General features: G+C 38.4%; 1 protein-coding gene across 8 annotated transcripts in view; it reads right to left on the bottom strand.

The window, feature by feature from the left end:
- Window positions 1-15,572, bottom strand: part of GFPT1 (glutamine--fructose-6-phosphate transaminase 1) — a 57,906-nt gene extending 42,334 nt beyond the window's left edge. For 2 of the 8 annotated variants that reach the window (XM_074287137.1, XM_074287139.1), the window contains exons 1-3: window positions 14,552-14,663; window positions 642-749; window positions 173-280 (exon numbers count right to left, since the gene is read on the bottom strand). In XM_074287137.1, the coding sequence (XP_074143238.1) occupies window positions 173-280; window positions 642-749; window positions 14,552-14,648 (313 nt within the window). In that variant the 5' untranslated portion in view covers window positions 14,649-14,663. Of the gene's footprint in view, window positions 1-167; window positions 281-641; window positions 750-14,343; window positions 14,739-15,224 lie in introns of those variants that run through there. The other 6 variants (XM_074287141.1, XM_074287142.1, XM_074287143.1 and 3 more) reach the window with 6 other exon arrangements.
- Window positions 15,573-17,593: the final 2,021 nt, after the last annotated feature.

Below are 17,593 nucleotides of genomic sequence, written 5' to 3'. Positions count from 1 at the left end.
GTTTGTTTTTGCATAGCTTCAACAATTATTATGCTTATTGTAAGGAAAAACTTCCTAGCTTTTCTATATCTTTAATAAATTGCTCCCTCTTATTAACAGAAAAGCTGATAAAAATTTCAGGTAAACATGAAAAGTAGTTTGAGGGAGTGCAGAATGAAACTTAGTACATTACTGTTAACTTCTTCATCCAGTGCCTTAACTTTCCCTTTCTTCTTAATAAGCTGGATTTTGCAGGCATTGGCTTCCCAGTCTTTGTCATTGCCTCCATCAACTCCCACTCCTAAATAATCAACAACCAAAAAAAAAAAAAAAAAGGAAAAAGAAAAAAAAAAGGCTTACATAACACATTAGATTTGAAGGGAAAAAAATAGGAAAATAAATTCCTGTACAACTAAAATTTGTTTTGTTTTTAGTTGCAATTATTTTATAGTAAAATTAAAACTACACAAATATCTCTTAAAAGATTAATTTTGCACAATTTTTATAACTATTAAAATTCTGTAAATAAATTCTTCTCAGCACTGTACAAAAAAAAAATTCCTCAATTATAAACTAATGATTGCAAACATATCACTTTACCTGATTCAAAGTTTATATTTTAAGCACATTTTATAAAATGCTAAAAAGAAAATATTAAATACCAGCAGAATCATATCCTCTATATTCCAGTCTCTGAAGTCCCTTGATGAGAGTCTCTAAGATTTCTCTCCTTGTCCGTGGAACATGGTAGTTCAGATATGCAAATATACCTGAAAAAAAGGAGTATCAACAAATATTATACTTAAACAGCAGAAGTAAATGTTTATATGTATAATCAACTGTACAATTTAAAATTCAATTAAACAGATGCTAGACTCCTTAAAAAAAAAATAAGCTGAAGTTTTCATTAACTACTTTCTGGCTTTCAGAAAATCACTTTGGTGGCTAAATGAATGAAAAAGCATTACAAAGCACTTACAAGAGGCAAAGCATAGTTTCAGATTGCTCTCCAGAATGGAAACCATTCTGGAGAGCAATCTGAAACTATGTTCAAAGGGCTATCAAATTGTACATACCCTTTGACCCAGCAGTGCTGTTACTGGGTCTGTATCCCAAGAAAATCATAAAGGAAGGTAAAGGAGCCACATATTGTAGCAGCTTTTGTGATCGCAAAGAATTGGAAAATCAGAAGATGCCCATCAAGTAGGGAATGGATAAACAAATTGTAGTATGTAAAGATAATGGAATATTATTGTTTTATAAAAAATTATTATCAAGCCGATTTTAGAAAGGCCTGGAAAGATTTACATAAACCGATACTAAACAAAACAAGCAGAACCAGGAATATGTTGTACATAATAGCAGCAGGAATGTGCAATGATCAGTTATGAATGGCTTAGTTCTTCTCAGTGGTTCAGTGTTCCAAAGCAATCCCAAATAAGACTTTGGACAGAAAATGCCATCTGCATCCAGAAAAAGAACTAAGGTGACTAAATGTAAATCAACACATGTTAGATTCACTTCTTTTTTCTGTTTTTTTTTTTTAATCTCTCCTGTGTTTTTTTCCCTTTTGCTCTGATTATTCTTCCCCAATATGATCCATAAAGCAATGTATGCTATAAATAAATAAATAAATAAATAGCTAAATAAATAAATGAATGAATGAATGAATGAATGACAGTACTATCTCAGAGTAAAAGGCAGGGCCCAAAAGTTTTTAGAGTAAAGCAGCAAGGTAAACAACAGGGCCCAGATGTTTGGGGGGGGGGGGGGGGATTGTGGGGAGGGAGAACCAGGAGACAGCAACACAGCAAACGGTATGGTTCAAAACACTTCAGGACTTAGTGGCAAAGTGGATGAAAATGCCTTTATCTTGCCAGAGGATTACACCTTCATCATTTAATTGGTATGAATAGCCATTTTAGCTCCAAAATTGGGGAGAAAAGGCCTGAGTATGAGTGGAAGGGGCATTCCGGATCTCCTCCCACAAGAATAAGAAGAGAGGGTTATTACTGAACAGAAATAAAGGATAACTAGGAAAGGCACACTGACAGGAAGTTTGAGGGAAAAGTTCAAAATAGAGTACTTATTCCATGAAGATTTCTAGCACCTAGCTGTGCTCTAGACAACCTAGAACAAGGAGGATCTGAAAGGTTGCTCCCATTGATGGAGGCTGTGTGGAGATTGGAGTGGAGTGAGGAGAGATGAGACAAAGATAAATTAAAGAGGATATGGTAATAATTCAGGCAACAAATGGCAAGGGTTTAGACTAGGGCAGTGGCTAGGTGAATGAAGAGAAAGCAGACATAAATAAGGGTGTGTGTTATAGAAATAGAAATAGAAATTAACTGAAAATGTAAAAGTCAGAATATATTTTAAACACAAATTAAGAATATCTATAATTTAAAGAATTTCACATTGTGCTTAGAAAAACATCTGATCATGGTCTGCTTTGAAAAAGTAGTCCTATGCCTCTTGAGGATCACTAAGGAAAGGCTCAATCATCTTCTATCCATTAGGTATTCCTTTGTAAAAGGGATTTATATTTAAAGTTAGGATTCGATTCAATGATCAATGAGGATCTTTTCAATCCTGAGAGTAAATGACTCCAGTAAACTATGTTTCTCCATCCAAGTCCAGTACAATGTTTATACAAAGTAAGTGTTAACTTAATGACTACCTACCTGATGGGGGAAAAAATAAAAGAAAAACACCTCACTGAAAACTGATTTCCAAGAAGTACCTGAACAATTGGCCATTAATATTGAAACTGTGTTGGAAATAAATATCCTACAACTCTGATCCTCCCCACTATGAGATCAACAATACATAAGAGATCCTTACAAATTCCATAACTCGAAAGATCCATGGAAAAGCCAAACTAAAATTAAAAATGTTGAATCTTTAATGGGGGGCTTTTAAGATCAATATGTAAACTATACTAGGAAACAGGTAGTAGAGGACTCCTGGACAATTATATCTGCCTGATTAAAGATTTTTATACATGCACTTCAGTAAAAACCTAAAAATAACATTAGATCAAATAATAAACCAAGAAATCTAATAAGAAACTAGAATAAGTGATTCTTTACCTAAAAAACTGAAGAAATGTAAGTAAACCAGAAGCCCAAAGGCAATAGGAAGAAGGCCCTGCCAACAAAGCCAATGCCAGCATAGCCAAACAAGACAGAAGCCTCCTCTGAGTAAATGGAAACCAGCCAGAAACAGATGAAGCTGATAAGGATCTGTATTCAGAGGAAGCAAAGATGAAGGGTTGCCACAAGAAAGCCCCAGGATGGTTAGAAATCCACAACAGGTACCTTGGAAATAAAGAGGAGTAACAGAAACCAGTCCAAGGATAGTAGCATTCAAACTAGGGCATCCTAGCACCTAAGAATCCTAAAACTCTGTCTTGAGACATTAAGGGACCCTAAAGATTCCCAAGACTGGGAGTGGGAAGGGAAAGGGGGTTGGAGGGGAAAAGCACAAGAACACAGATCACTCAAGTGGAGACCAAGAAAGGCTGATCATCACACTCATAAACAAAGCAAGACAAGGAGTCCAGTTAAACTGAAACTACTGAGATTAATAAACACAAGAAAATATAGAGCATTGTAAAGAAATATAACAGATCCAGAGATAACCAAAAATCCAACCTACCTAGAGTAGTACTTAACTGCAAGCACCAAAAAAAAAAAAAAAAAAAAAGACATTCCACAAAAACTAGATGAATAACTGGAAGAAAAAAGAGATTTAAAAGATAATAATAATAAAATAAAATATCTGGAGAAAAGAACTTTTAAAAGAAAATAAAGAGTTTAAAACAGAACATGATTACTCTTACTCAAGCAACTTACTACAAAAATTAAAACAGACTAAACAAATCAAATATTAAAACAAAATCAGAAAACTATGAAAAAAAAAAAGACAGGAAAAAAAACATATGACATCTAATGGGGAGAGGGGGGAAAAGGGAAGAAAACAGGTCAAGGAAAGAATCTAAGAAATCACTAGACTTTCTGAAAATCACGATCTCCTCGTGCCCTCCACCCCCCCCCCCCCAAATGCTTAGGCTATATTTTAAGAAATCATAAATGAGAACAGCCCAAATCTTCTAGAACTGGAGAAGGCAAACCAAAGAGACACCTAAAACTTGGGGGGAATGTGGAGATTGGGGAGGCAGGGTCCAGAGAGTTCAGAAAGAAGCAGGACTCAGTTCTACAAATAGAGAGCCAGGAATTTAAAGCACTCTGACTGGAGATGATTCCTCTGGGGCCCTTAAGAAAGAAGCATTATGAAGTTGAATAGATGAAGGGCAAGGATGGGCGAAGCATATCTGAAGGGCCTGTTCCTGTAGGATCCTAAGAGATAAGAATTTTTTTAATTTTTAAATACAATAAAACTTTATTTAATAATGCAATTATAATAATAATAATATAATAATCCCTTACCTTAGGGATCTTACAAAAACAATTCTTGGTTTGACCTAGTAATCCAGTAATGTGCGTACAGACACATAAGGAAAAATAGAAACCACCAAACACTGTTTTCTTCTTCATATCCCCTAGGATGCCTACAATAGAGCCTTACAAATAGTGTTTTGGAATGAAAATTATGAAATATAAATATGCACAATTATACTAACAGGCATAATGTACAAATTAAATAATACTTTTTTTAAACTACTATATGGCACAGAGACAGAGTGCTACCCTGGAGTTAGGAAGACACAATTTAAATCTAGCCTCATAAAATTTACTAGCTATGTGATCCTGGCCAAGTCACTTAATCCTGTTTGCCTGTTTCATCATCTGTAAAATAAGATGAAGGAAATGGTAAACCACTCCAATATCTTTGCCATGAAAACTCCAAACGGGATCAAAAATAGTCAGACATAAATGGAAAAGCACTGAACAACAACTTCTATGTAAGAAAGAATAAAGAATTTGGGTTTACAAGTTTTTAATCTTCTACATTACTTTCTTTGACTTATAAAATAAAAGAAGTCAATATGTTTCACTGTTATAAATTACAAATATCTTATTTACAGACAATTCAGAGGAAATTTTAAAAAAATACAAAAAGATTAAGAAAAATATTTTATTTTCCTCTATTCTTAACTTTTTAAAACATTTCCTATCTGTCCTAAAAGTTCCAAGCAATTTTATATATAAATTTTAATAATAAATAATATTAAAAATAATTTTAATAAAATATCTAAATAAATAAATAAATTTTAAATTTTTTACGATAAATATGCATGTAATACTTTCAGGTTCACAAAATATTATTACTGTTCAGTCATTTCACTTCAGTCCAACCCTTCATGGCCTCACTTGGGGTTTTCTTGGCATTTTCTTCCCCAATGGATCCAGTGTCAGGCAGAGGTTAAATGACTTGCCCAGGTCATACAAGAAGGGCATGTTTAAGCTGCATTTGAACTCATGCCTTCCTGACTCAATACCAGTGCTCTACCCAGAGCCTCCAGCTGCTTATTTGATCTTCATAATGCTTGGAAGTGAATATTTATTATAATTTTTACATTACAAATAAGGAAATAGTTGAAATTCAGCTAAGTAACTTGTACAGGATCACATACAATAGGTGTCTGAATAGGAGTTTAAAATAAGACCTCTAAATACAGCACCCTACTAAAACAGCTTCTGGACAAATAAAAGGAAATATGCCACATAAAATTAATATAAAAATAGAAAGAAAGGACTAAAAAAAAAAAAAAAGCTATCAGGCTATCAGGAATTTTCTACATGTTGCCACACTAGGGTGCTTGGCAATATAGCAAAGCTGTATAATTAGATGCCAAGTAAATTAAACAAAATTATAACCTGAAGTTATAGAGAAATGAGTCATTAACTAAGGACAAATTAAATTTCACAACCCACAATAGCAGAATGCAAATAAAACTTTTGTGATGCATGTTATACAGCTATGTAATAGGAAAAACACCTCACATAAAGAAGTTCTTTTGGTGTTTTAATAATTAAATCCCCTAAGACAGTAGAAGAGGAAAAAAAAAAAAAAAGTGTGAAATCTCTTCAAGACAAAATACTGTTATAATTATATTCCAGTGTATTTGTTCTTCTTTATTCTGATTGATAATCATCAAGAGTTCACACTTCTTCCCTGCTAATTACAGGCTTCATTCACCATAGAGAAATAGTCAGGGAAAGAGTAGATTTGTCAGAAAGAACAACAAAATGAATGTGAATGCTATGTAATTATACTGACCAATTTTGGCCCTTAAGGAGAGCTGACAAAATGTAGCGCCCTCATTTCAGGGAAGAGAAGAGAGATTTCATGCCCTGTCAGATAAGAGTGTGTTAGTAACACTGAGCAAGTCACTTTATCTCTTCCTAAATTCAGGTTCCCTATCTATTAAAAATGAGGGAGTTAAACTAAATTGTTTCTAAAGATCTTTAAAAGTCTAACTCTATACTCCCATGGGAGGGAGGGAAGGAAGGAAGGAAGGAGGGAAGGAAGGAGGGAGGGAAGGAAGGAGGGAAGGAAGGAGGGAAGGAAGGAAGGAGGGAAGAAAGGAGGGAAGGAAGGAGGGAAGGAAGGAGGGAGGGAAGGAAGGGAGGGAGAAAGGGAGAAAAAGGGAGAAAAAGGGAGAGAGAGAGAGAGAGAGAGAGAGAGAGAGAGAGAGAGAGAGAGAGAGAGAGAGAGAGAGAAAGAGAGAGAGAGAGAGAAAGAGAGAAAGAAAGAGAGAAAGAAAGAGAGAAAGAAGAAGAGAGAGAAGAAAGAGAGAAAGAAAGAGAGAAATCTGGTAAAGAATTGGAAACCAAAAAAGTTCTTTGTATTGGGGAATGGTTGAAGAAATTATAGTCGATGAAAGCAATGAAATACTATTGTGCTATAAGAAATGATGAAGGAGATAGTTATCTGTTCTTCTCTCTCTCTCTCTCTATATATATATATATATAATATTATGCTAATAATAAAATAATTATTATTATATTATAATGTTGTAATAACATTACAAGGATACTAGAATAAAAATCAGAACCTCTAGATTCATAATTTGAATATAACTAGACCTCCATATTCTTATCTGTAATATAAAGGGCTTGGCATGTATTAATATCTTTTCTAATTTTAAAATATAATTCTATAATATTTGAACATGGATAATTTATGATAACATGATGAAAGAAGTTTTTCTCCTGCAATTACAAATAAAAAATTCACACAAAAGTTTAAAAAGTGATTTGCTTAAAGTGAGAAATAAAAGAAAAATTGCCTAATTTTTTAAAGTAAAAAAAAAGAATCAAATTATTTGTTTTATTTGATCTAAATAAGTAAAATTTATTTATTAAATAAAATTTCTTATTTGCTTTAGATTATTTTACAGCTTCATTTAATGGCCAACTTAATGGATCAGAAGCTCCTTTCTCCATTCTAGCATTGCTATAGGGCACTGAAGAAAGATGAAAACAACCCCCCCCAAAAAAAACTTCACATATACAAAAAAATGCTGACAGCAGCTTTTTTTTTGGGGGGGGGGGAATAGCAAGAACTGAAAAAGGGGGATATACTCATTACTTGGGAAACAGTGTAAGTTAGGGTATATAAATGTATCAGAATATACTAGTGTGCTGTAAGAAATGAAAAGAATGGCTTCAGAAAAACCTGGGAAGTATGTATAAACTCAGGCAAAGAAAAGTGAACAGAACCAGAAAAAAAAATGTTTTAATTTAATTAAGGAATAGCAATATTGTAAATATACTCAACTTGATCAATACAATGACCCACTACAATTCCAAGGTAAAAAGTACCATTCATCTCCAAATAGCAAACAGGTCAACTTTTAAAAGGGCAGACTGAAGCACTTTTTCTTTCTTACTTTTTCCCCCCTGAATATGCTAACGTGGAAATTTCTTTTCCATGTCTTTCTATTTGTAATGGTTTTGTATTTCTTTACTTCTTAATGGATAGGGGAGGCACCTGGAGAAAGAGAAAATCTGGAATTGAAAATAAAAAATATTTAAAAACAGAAGCAAAATAAGTAACAGGTAGGAACAGAGAGGGGAAGATTCAATAAGATCAAACTTAGTAAAGAAAATATCTTAACTCCTCTCTTCCAACTCCATGGCTTTTCACCAGCTGTCTCCCATGCCAGCAACGATCTCCCTCTTTACCTTTACTTAATGGTCTCTCCCAAAAACCAGTTCAAATGCTATTTTCTGCAGAGTATATCTTTCCTAATCCCACTCCCACTTCAAGGACTTTCCCTCTGAATTTACCTCTTATTTTTATACTGTATTCCTATTGAACGTACATAGGTTTTGGGTTTTTGTTTTGTTTTGTTTATGTAAGCTTCCAGAGGGCAGGGATGTTGTTTTTACCTTTTTTTTGTATCCCCAGCAGTCCCCAGCACAGTCCCAGTTTGTGACTAACTGCCTGATATTCACTTAAAAATGTGGCTATTTAAGTAAAATATAATCCTCACAATCCAGCATTCTACAGTAAAAAGAAGAAGGAAACTGAGGTCAGGACAAATGCATCTGTGTTCAAGTCTTAAGTCTAAATCACTAACTATATAATTCTAGGCAAAAGGAATATGTGCCTTAAATTCCTCATAACTATCACTACAGGATAGTTGTAGGAAAATATTTTATAAATCACTGTGATATATAATGTAAATATGAATATCTATTTTATATATGTCCTTTAAAATACTCCAGATATTTAGAACAGTCCTTTCTGCAACAGAAAATTAATTGTCTGATTTTTTTCCCAAATATCAAAGCTTTTTTTTTTTTTTTTTTTTTTTAAAGTAGTATATTATTTTACCAGAGAATTCTTAAGATTTGGCTTGCATGTGAAAAAAATTATTTAGGTTAAGCCATTAGAAAGTCAAAGTGACATTAAAAAAAATGAGCATAAATAAAAATATTTTTAAGAGCTGATGAAAAAATGATAGATTTGAAATATTTACTACAAGTTACTTAGACATTCAAAACCTAAGAGACTTTTTTCTTTTCTCCTAAAGACTCTACAAGGATAGAATATTAGCATGGAATTAGGAAGGCCCGAGATGAATCCTACTTCTGATATTTACTACTTACATGACTTGGGCAAGTCAGTTCATCTCTCTGATATGTATAATGGGGATATTGATAGGGTCCTTGTGAGATTCAAATGAGATTTTATACACACACACACACACACACACACACACACCACACACACAACACGCACATATATACAGTTTTGCAAATGATGACACCAAAATTTGGGAGCCATTTAAGCATTTGCCTTTATCTCCTTATATCTCATCAGTCACCATTTCCTTCTAAATCTCACTCTCCATCTCATATCCATTTTCTATCTCTTTACAGTAATACTACTGCAAGGTACACATTTCTCCTCCCTTACCTAAACCAATGAAATTGCCTTCTAGGAAATCTAACCTCTTCCCTATCACATAGTTCCTAAAATGTTTTAAAGGCACCAATCTGACCACATCACTAAAAAACCTTCAATAACTCCCTTTTGCCTATAAGATAAAACACAAAAGCCCTTGGCCAGGTATTTCAAGACTGACATAACATGGCTCTAACATTTTGATAGCTTTCTTTGACATTTCCCTTACATGTACTCAATGTTCCAATCAAACTAGAGCAAAATCCTCCAAGCCTAGAATTTACTCAGTTATCAGTATCATTTCCTACTGAAATTCAACTTAATTTAATAAACATTAATGAGGTATCACAGGCAAAGCAAAATGGTGGAGGTAAAGGACAGAAAGACAAGCAAGTTCCCTGTCCTCAGAGCTTCCAGCTCATTTATTAGAACAGAACATATACCCATATAAATATAAGACAGGGAATAGAAAGAGTGAAGATCTCCAGACAAGGCTCTAAGAATTTAGGCAAGAACATCAAGCTTTCAGCTAGGAAGAAAGGAAGCCTACACAAATGAGGTAGGTCATAAGATGAGCTCTGAAGGAAAACTAAGGAAGATGAGGAAGAGCACATCTCAGTCAAGACAAAAAGAAGAGTGCACAAAGAAAATTCAGGAAAGGGCTAAGAACGCTCCCAGGGAACAGAGTAGTTTTCCGTTTCTCTGAAATTACAGAAAAGGTAGTATGAAATGAGGAGGGCTAAGTAAAGCAACCTCAGACATGGAAGACCCTGACATGAAAACCATATGAACCTTTGTGTAGAGGAAAATCAGCTATAAAAGATGACGGTTTCGATTTGGAAGGGAAAACAGGAATCACTTAGTCTAACTCCCCTCATAACTTAATGCAGTCCTCCCAAGAGCATGATGGGCTCAAGATCACATAAGAACTATTACCAGAAGTGGTAAAGTTCAAATCCACACTTTTTTTTAGCAGAAGTATGACAAAGTCAGACATCTGTAGAATCTAAGCATTATTGAATAAAAGGCAATATGAGTGTCAAAGGGAATAGAAGTAGTTTATGTCTGAAAAGGTAGATCAGATCAAAATCAAAGAGTCTTTAATGTCTAAATTAGGGTTGTTGTTTTTTTTTTTTTTTTGTTGGTAGAAGAAAGGTAGCAGGAAAGTGATTTCTGAGTTATATTCAGAATCAGTACTACTTACTCCTTCCTTCTTGAAGCTCTACTCTCTTGGTTTTCCTGACAATACATTATCTTAGCTCTTCTATCCCTCCAATTTCTTTTTATGTCTTCTTGGAAGGACATTTCAAAGTAATTTTCCTTAAGTGAAAATCTGATCCTGTTATGCCCCTACTCATTTCATTCCAGCAGGCTTCCTATAGTTTCCAAAAATATAAACTCATTTGCTTAGATTTTAAAGCCGTACATATGATGGACCCCAAACCCATCTTTCCCACTTCACTGGATTAAAAACTCCCTATTACATTCTTTGATTCAGCCCAAATGACCCACTTTTTTGCTCCTCACACAGGGGACTCTCCTTCTCCTGGCTCCAAGCCTTTTGCAAAAGCCTTATGCCTGAAATTTAGAAGCTCCTTATCTCTATCCAGTCCCTCTTTTAACTTTCTAATGCAGCACAAGCACTAACTTCCCTTATGAAGCTTTTCTAATTTTCCCAATTGCTAGTATCAAACTACCTTCTATTTAACTACTTTGTTTATATTTAATAACTTTATGTTTATTCTGTATGTTTTTATATAATAAATAGTTAAATCACAATTGATCTAAAAAGATCTAAGGTTCTAATAGAGTGCAAGGTCCATGTACATTCACAGGAGCCAAAAAGGCTAATTTAATTTTGGGTTGCATCACAACATCCAGCTTCCAAGCATAAAAAGGTCTGTCTCTAATCTTCCCTAGTCAGAACTCTTCTTGGGTATCACATTCAATCCCTGTGCACCAAGGCTGAGGAAGGATATTGTTAGGCTGATGAAGATAAAGAACAGGCCAACCAAAATTGTGAAGGATGGTCAGTACATATCATATAAAGATCTGGTGAAAGAACTGGGAGTGCTTGGCCTGCAGAAGACAAGGCTCAAGATCAGATATGGTAGCACACACTTACAATGCCCTGTAACTGGGAACACTGATGCCAGGGATCTCTTCTCAAGTTCTGAACTGCAAGAAGAGTTACAGCCAACTAAGTCAAATACTAACACAGACTCTGAAATGGGGAGGGAGAATTATCACTCAGACGGAGTAAAGACAAACAGCCCCAGGTCAGAAAACATCAAAGCTTCCAAGTGGATCAGTATTGGGATTAGGCCCATAAGTGGCTTCTGCATTTCCAAATGGGGTGAAGTAGTGAGGTGGAGGAAAGATAAGAGAGAGGGAGAAATGAAAGTCAGGTGAAAGGGAAGAGAGCGAAGAGAGGGGAGAGAGAGGGGGAGAGAGAGGGGAGAGAGAGAGAGAGAGGAAGAGAGAGGAGAGAGAGAGAGAGAGAGAGAGAGAGAGAGAGAGAGAGAGAGAGAGAGAGGAGAGAGAGGGGAGAGAGGGGGAGAGAGGGGAGAGAGAGGGGAGAGAGGGGAGAGAGGGGAGAGAGAGGGGAGAGAGGGGAGAGAGGAGAGAGAAGGGAGAGGGGGGAGAGGGGGAGAGGGGGAGAGAGGGGGAGAGAGGGGAGAGAGGGAGAGAGGGGAGAGAGGGAGAGAGGGAGAGAGGGAGAGAGGGAGAGAGGGAGAGAGGGAGAGAAGGGAGAGAAGGAGAGAGAGAGAGAGAGAGAGAGAGAGAGGAGAGAGAGAGAGAGAGAGAGAGAGAGAGAGAGAGAGAGAGAGAGAGAGAGAGAGAGAGAAGATGAGGCTGTAAAAGAGAAAAAGAGAGCTGAAGGTAAAAAAAGGGAGAAATAGGACATAATATTGTGTTTAAGTATCTGAGGGGCTACCATGAGAAAGAGATTAGAGATTGTTTGATTCAAGAAAGCAGAACTAAAAAAATAGATCAAAGTTGCAAAGAAAATAATTTAGGCTTAATGTTACAAAAAACTTCTAAAACTTAAAAGGAAAATAGGCTGCTTTGTCAAATAATAGGTTCTTTGCAAGTCTTTAGACAGCTAGATGACCATCTAACTAGCATCTTATATTTAGAATTCCTTTTAAAGATGGTTAGTTTAGATGAAGTCAATTCTAATTGTCAAATTCAATGATTCTATGAATGATCAAGAGGAAATCCTCCCCATAATGTTGGCTAAATCTTCTTTTATGAATATTTATGAAAAAAATGTAAACAAAAACTACATAGAAATATATAAATTTTTGAGACAGGGATATATTAAAGCATTATTAAAATATCTAATTCTTATAAGGAAACAGTAAAAGAAATCAGTAATGTTCAAACACTGAATCAATAAGCGTTTATTAAATTACACATGACAGATACTTGGCTCAGTGCCAGGGATACAAATTTTAAAAAAGAAATAGTCCTTACGCCTTCAAGTTCATAAGGAGAAAAAGCAATGTTATTAACTTAAGTTTAATATAGTTCTTAATACATGGAAAAGGAATTCACAGATTCACAATCATCTTTTTAGTTATTCTTTGTATACTGAATGTGTTTGTTGAAAACTAATTTCACTAACAAATTTTTTAGAAGACAACAATCTTGGTCTTCAAGTCTTTTGTAGTCTAGTAGGAAGACTATAACATGTATACAAATAAATTCATATGCTACCTTTTCTATAGACCAAAAAGAGATCTAGACAAAGTGCTTGTGCTATGAAAACTTGAGAACAAGATCATTACAATCTACTAGTAAGCAGTAGTTTTAAAAAAAAAAAAAAAAAAAAAAAAAAAAGACATTCTAGCTGAGTTTAGTTTTTAGCTTTAATTTGGAAACTACAGGGCTGACGAGCAAGTATCTTATGTTTTCATCAGGAACTAATGAACTAACTAATCTTAATAGAGCCTAAAACAAGCCCAACATGGGAACCCCAGACCACCAATTCTGTTTACAACTATCACAAGCAAGCTGAAGAGATCCAGAATAACTTGTTCAGAGGAGCAAAACTTGTGGAAATGAGGCATGGCAGATGTTGCAGACCCTGCCTCCTCAAAAGCCGTAACTCTAGTGAAGATCCAGAAAAAGAAGTTTTTAACCACCAAAATCTCTGGCACTATCAATAGTTCAATTTCCAAAAATAAAAAATAAAAAAGATGAATATGATTTTACCAATGAAAACGGCATTAAAGAAGATGCATTAGTGTCTGCTTTACCTGTTACATCCTAAGGACCCCTAGGCTTTCCACTTAACTGCAGCTGAAATTTCCTAGGTATGTTGTCTCCCCCTGTTACATGAGCTCCTTCAGAGCAAGGACTACCTTGCTTTTTCTACTGGTGTCCCCAGTATTTAATGGTGCACTGCACATACCCCGCCAGAGATGCTACACTCTACATGTGTGAAGATCCACACTGATGATAGTCACAGACTCTTGAAGTACAGGAAATGAATCCCATTCACTCCTTTAAAAGCACAGCTATGGAAGTAAATAAGAGACAGTCCAGATAAAGTAGTCTTGTCAGCACTGATGTACTGGGTATCTTATTTGCAACAGGAGGCGTGGAAGTAGGAGGGACGTGCCCAAGTACATAAGGCCTTTCACTTACAGTTACTTATTAAACCTACCGATATGGACATAATTTCAGCAGTGAGTAAGGAAAGCATAAACTGAGGTGATTTTTAAGCACTGTCAGGCCCCTGATTATTGAAATAAAATACGCACAATAACTTCTACATCTTAAAGAAAAAAAGGGAAAAAAAAGGCAGGAAAGGACTAATTAACCTGAGACCTCACTCGGCGCCGGCCCCTTCCGTCTAGCTCGATTTTCACCACGATTTATAAAGAATAATAATAGCTACACTCATAGAGCATTTATTAACATACAAAGCAGGATGCTCAGCACCGTACAGGATTTTCCCATCACTCGCACCTGGGACATCCCAGTTGGCTTCCAGGGGATTACCAGTACCTCGCACAGAAAGCATCCAGTCAGCAGCGCTACGGTCGCCGTTGGAAGACCTCCATTAAAGAGAAGCTCACGGCCTGGGAGAACTCTTCTCTACTTTGGGGCAGTTCTCTTTTATTAGCCAATTTTTTTTTCCGCCCGTCAAGCCTACCCCGCCTCTCCACCACTTCACCTTCGGGAGCCGAGCCGCACACAAAAGGCTTTTCAAACACTTCGGGCGGACAGCTCAGGTGCTCGGACCCCAGCCTCCTCCCCTCCGGTCCTGGCATAAACACCCCCGGGGCCTTCCACAGGTGTCAGGTGTCCCCCGGGCCTCCGGCGCACCCGAAGCAGGGGCCGCCCGGGAGGGTTCAGGACTCGTCCGATGACCACGCCCCCTCCCCGGCCAGCCCCGGGAGCCCGGTTCGGACTTCCCGCGTCCCCCTCCTCGCAGGCCAGGGCCCAGTCTGGGTCCCCTCTCTCCCCTGTCTGGCCTCCAGAAGATACCTGGGCCCTGGCCCCTTTTCAGCCCCGGGAGGGGAGAGGGAGTCCTTCCTACGCTTTCCCCAAACTCGAGGAAAGGATGGGGACGGAGGTGGGAGGTGGGAGGCGGGGCCGACCTTCCCTCGCTTCCAGACGCCCCAAGATTCGGAGCCGGGCGGGAGGTGCCCTGCCCAGCCCACCTCAGGGGTGAATCAGAGCAGAGCCCAGGTTCCCATCCCCTCCATCCATACCTGCTCCAGCAGCCACCCCTTCTTCCCCCGGGGAAACGCCCCCTCCTCCCCGCGGGGCCGAGCCTCTCTCCCTCGCAGTCCTCCTCTGAGCCCTCACCCCGCACCCCTCCCCCGCCCGCACCCCAATCTTACCGCACATGGTGAGAGGTGGGTGCGCGCGAGCTCGAGGCCGGGGGCGCGGAGAGCGCAGCAAGAGGCGGAGGGGCGGGAGGAGGGCGGAAGATGCCCAGCGGACTGGGACGCGTGCGCGAGAAAAACTCAGAGGGAGGGGGGAGAGGAGGCCGAGAGATGGGGCGACCTGCTCGCACGCCTGCTAGCCGGCCCGTCCGCAACCTTGCCTAGCCTGCTAACTGACTGCGCCGCCGACTCCCCTAGTCTCTACTGCGGCGGCGGAGGCGGGCCGGGCTTCCTGCCGACGCTCCCAAGCTCGGCCGCTAGCAACGGCCTCGGCTCCGCCCCTCTCCCTTCCACGCCCCTCCCCGCGCGCTGGCGTGACGCGCTCCTATTGATCCCTCCGCCTGCCCCTCAAGTCTAGGCCCCGCCTCCTCCCCGCCTGGCCTGCGGCAGCCACTAGCCTCTAGCCTCGCCCCTCCTTTCCCCGCTCTCCCCCCACTCCCTCTCTCCCTCCCTCCATGCCTCGCGCGGCTGCTGCGCTGCTGGCATGATAGACGTGGCACCCGGAGCTTGTCTGCCCGCCCGCAGCATCCGTTTAGAGATCCGGGAGACCGGGCGCGTCTTCTTTGGACAGCCCCGAGGGCGTCGGCGGGGAGCGTGCTGAAGGAGCCGCGGGGAGAAAGGCGATCCGCTGCTGGCCCCCCCGCGGGGCTCACGCCCCTCTGCCCTCCCCGGCCCGAGCCCCTGACGGTAGAACCGGAAAGAGATGTGAATGTAAGCCCGGCCGAAAGAGCGAGAAGTACAAACGAGAAGTGTAACAGAAGAGAGAACGGAAGTAGGGCAATAATAGCTGACATTTACGAGGCACCGTCCCGTCTAAATTATCTCCCTAGAGCCAAAACTAGGGGTGTTACAGAGTGATTCCTTACCACTGACCACCCAGACAGATAAAACTGAATTATATTGAGAGCAAACTGAGAGTGACCAGGCCCGATAGTTGCTTCCTAAATTAAAAAGAAAAAAAGAGAAAAAAATATATATATTTATATATGTGTGTGTATAGATAGATTAAGATAGATGAGTTAGAGATTAGAAGGAAAAAAATCAAAGATGGGGGAAGAAGGAAAGAAACACTGGTCAAAACTTTTTGATTTGCCAACGGCTACTCAGGTTGGGCCAGTCTTTCTAGTAACAGCAAATTCTTTTACACATTTTTGCCTAAGACCTAAAAGCCGATCCTTGGAACTGTTTCATTTCTCAACCCATCACTTTAAAGCAAGGGAAAAAATAACAATAACCAAAAAAAATCACCTAACCATAGGGCTTACAAACTATGCCTGCACTTAAAGAAAACTGATCTCCATCATTCACTTTTTTCCCTCCCTAGTCTTTTTCATGAAGATCATTATAGAATTAACAATGCCATAATGTGACCTTTTGGTAAACTAGCTTCTCAATACGTTCTTCTATCCAATACCATAGTCTAAGCACTGGTCCTCAAACTTTTTAAATAGGGGCCAGTTCACTGTCCCTCAGACTGTTGGAGGGCCCGACTCTAGTAAAAACAAAACCTCACACGCTGTCTCCGCCCCTCAGCCCATTTGCCTTAACCCTGAAGGCCGCATAAAAGTCCTCCTCAGGGGCATCTCGCGGCATTTTGCTGGAAAATAGTATGGAAAATACTAGGCATTGACCAATATCTAACAACCTAGATAAGGCTAAAATGGGTTCATGGTTTATACCTAAAGGATGATATTGTAAACAAATTAGAACAAGGACTAGTCTCCTCAAATCTATGGAGAAGGGAGAACTTTATGGCCAAAAAAAAATTTAGAGAACATTATGAAAAGCAAAATGGATTATTTTGATTGTATTAAATTAGAAAGATTTTGCACAAACGAAACCAATGCAGCCAAAATTATAAAGGAAGCAGAAAGCTGACCCAAAAAAAAATTTTTACAACCAGTCTTTCTTTTCTAAAATATGTAGAGAATTGATTCAAATTTATAATACAAGCCATTCCCAGATGATTTTCAGATGAAGAAATCAAAGCCATTTCTAGTCATGTGGGAAAAAACTCTAAATCACTATTGATTAGAGATAACTCTGAGGTACCACTTCATACCTGTCAGATTGACTAAAATAACAGGAAAAGACTAAGTGTTGGAAGGAATGTGGGAAAACTGGAACACTAATGTGTTTTTGATTGAGTTGTGGACTTATGCAACCATTCTGGAGAGCAATTTGGGAATGCCCAAAGGGCTATCAAAATGTTCATGTCCCTCTATCTAGCAGAGTTTCTAGTAGGCCTGTATCCCAAAGAAATCATAAAAAAAGTAAAAATACCCATGTGCAAAAAAAAAAAAAAATATATATATATATATATA

This window comes from Sminthopsis crassicaudata, chromosome 2 (genome assembly GCF_048593235.1).
Source record: "Sminthopsis crassicaudata isolate SCR6 chromosome 2, ASM4859323v1, whole genome shotgun sequence".
Taxonomy (NCBI): domain Eukaryota; kingdom Metazoa; phylum Chordata; class Mammalia; order Dasyuromorphia; family Dasyuridae; genus Sminthopsis; species Sminthopsis crassicaudata.
The sequence above is the reverse complement of the archived record's forward strand: the minus strand, read 5'-3'. Positions and strand labels throughout refer to the sequence as shown.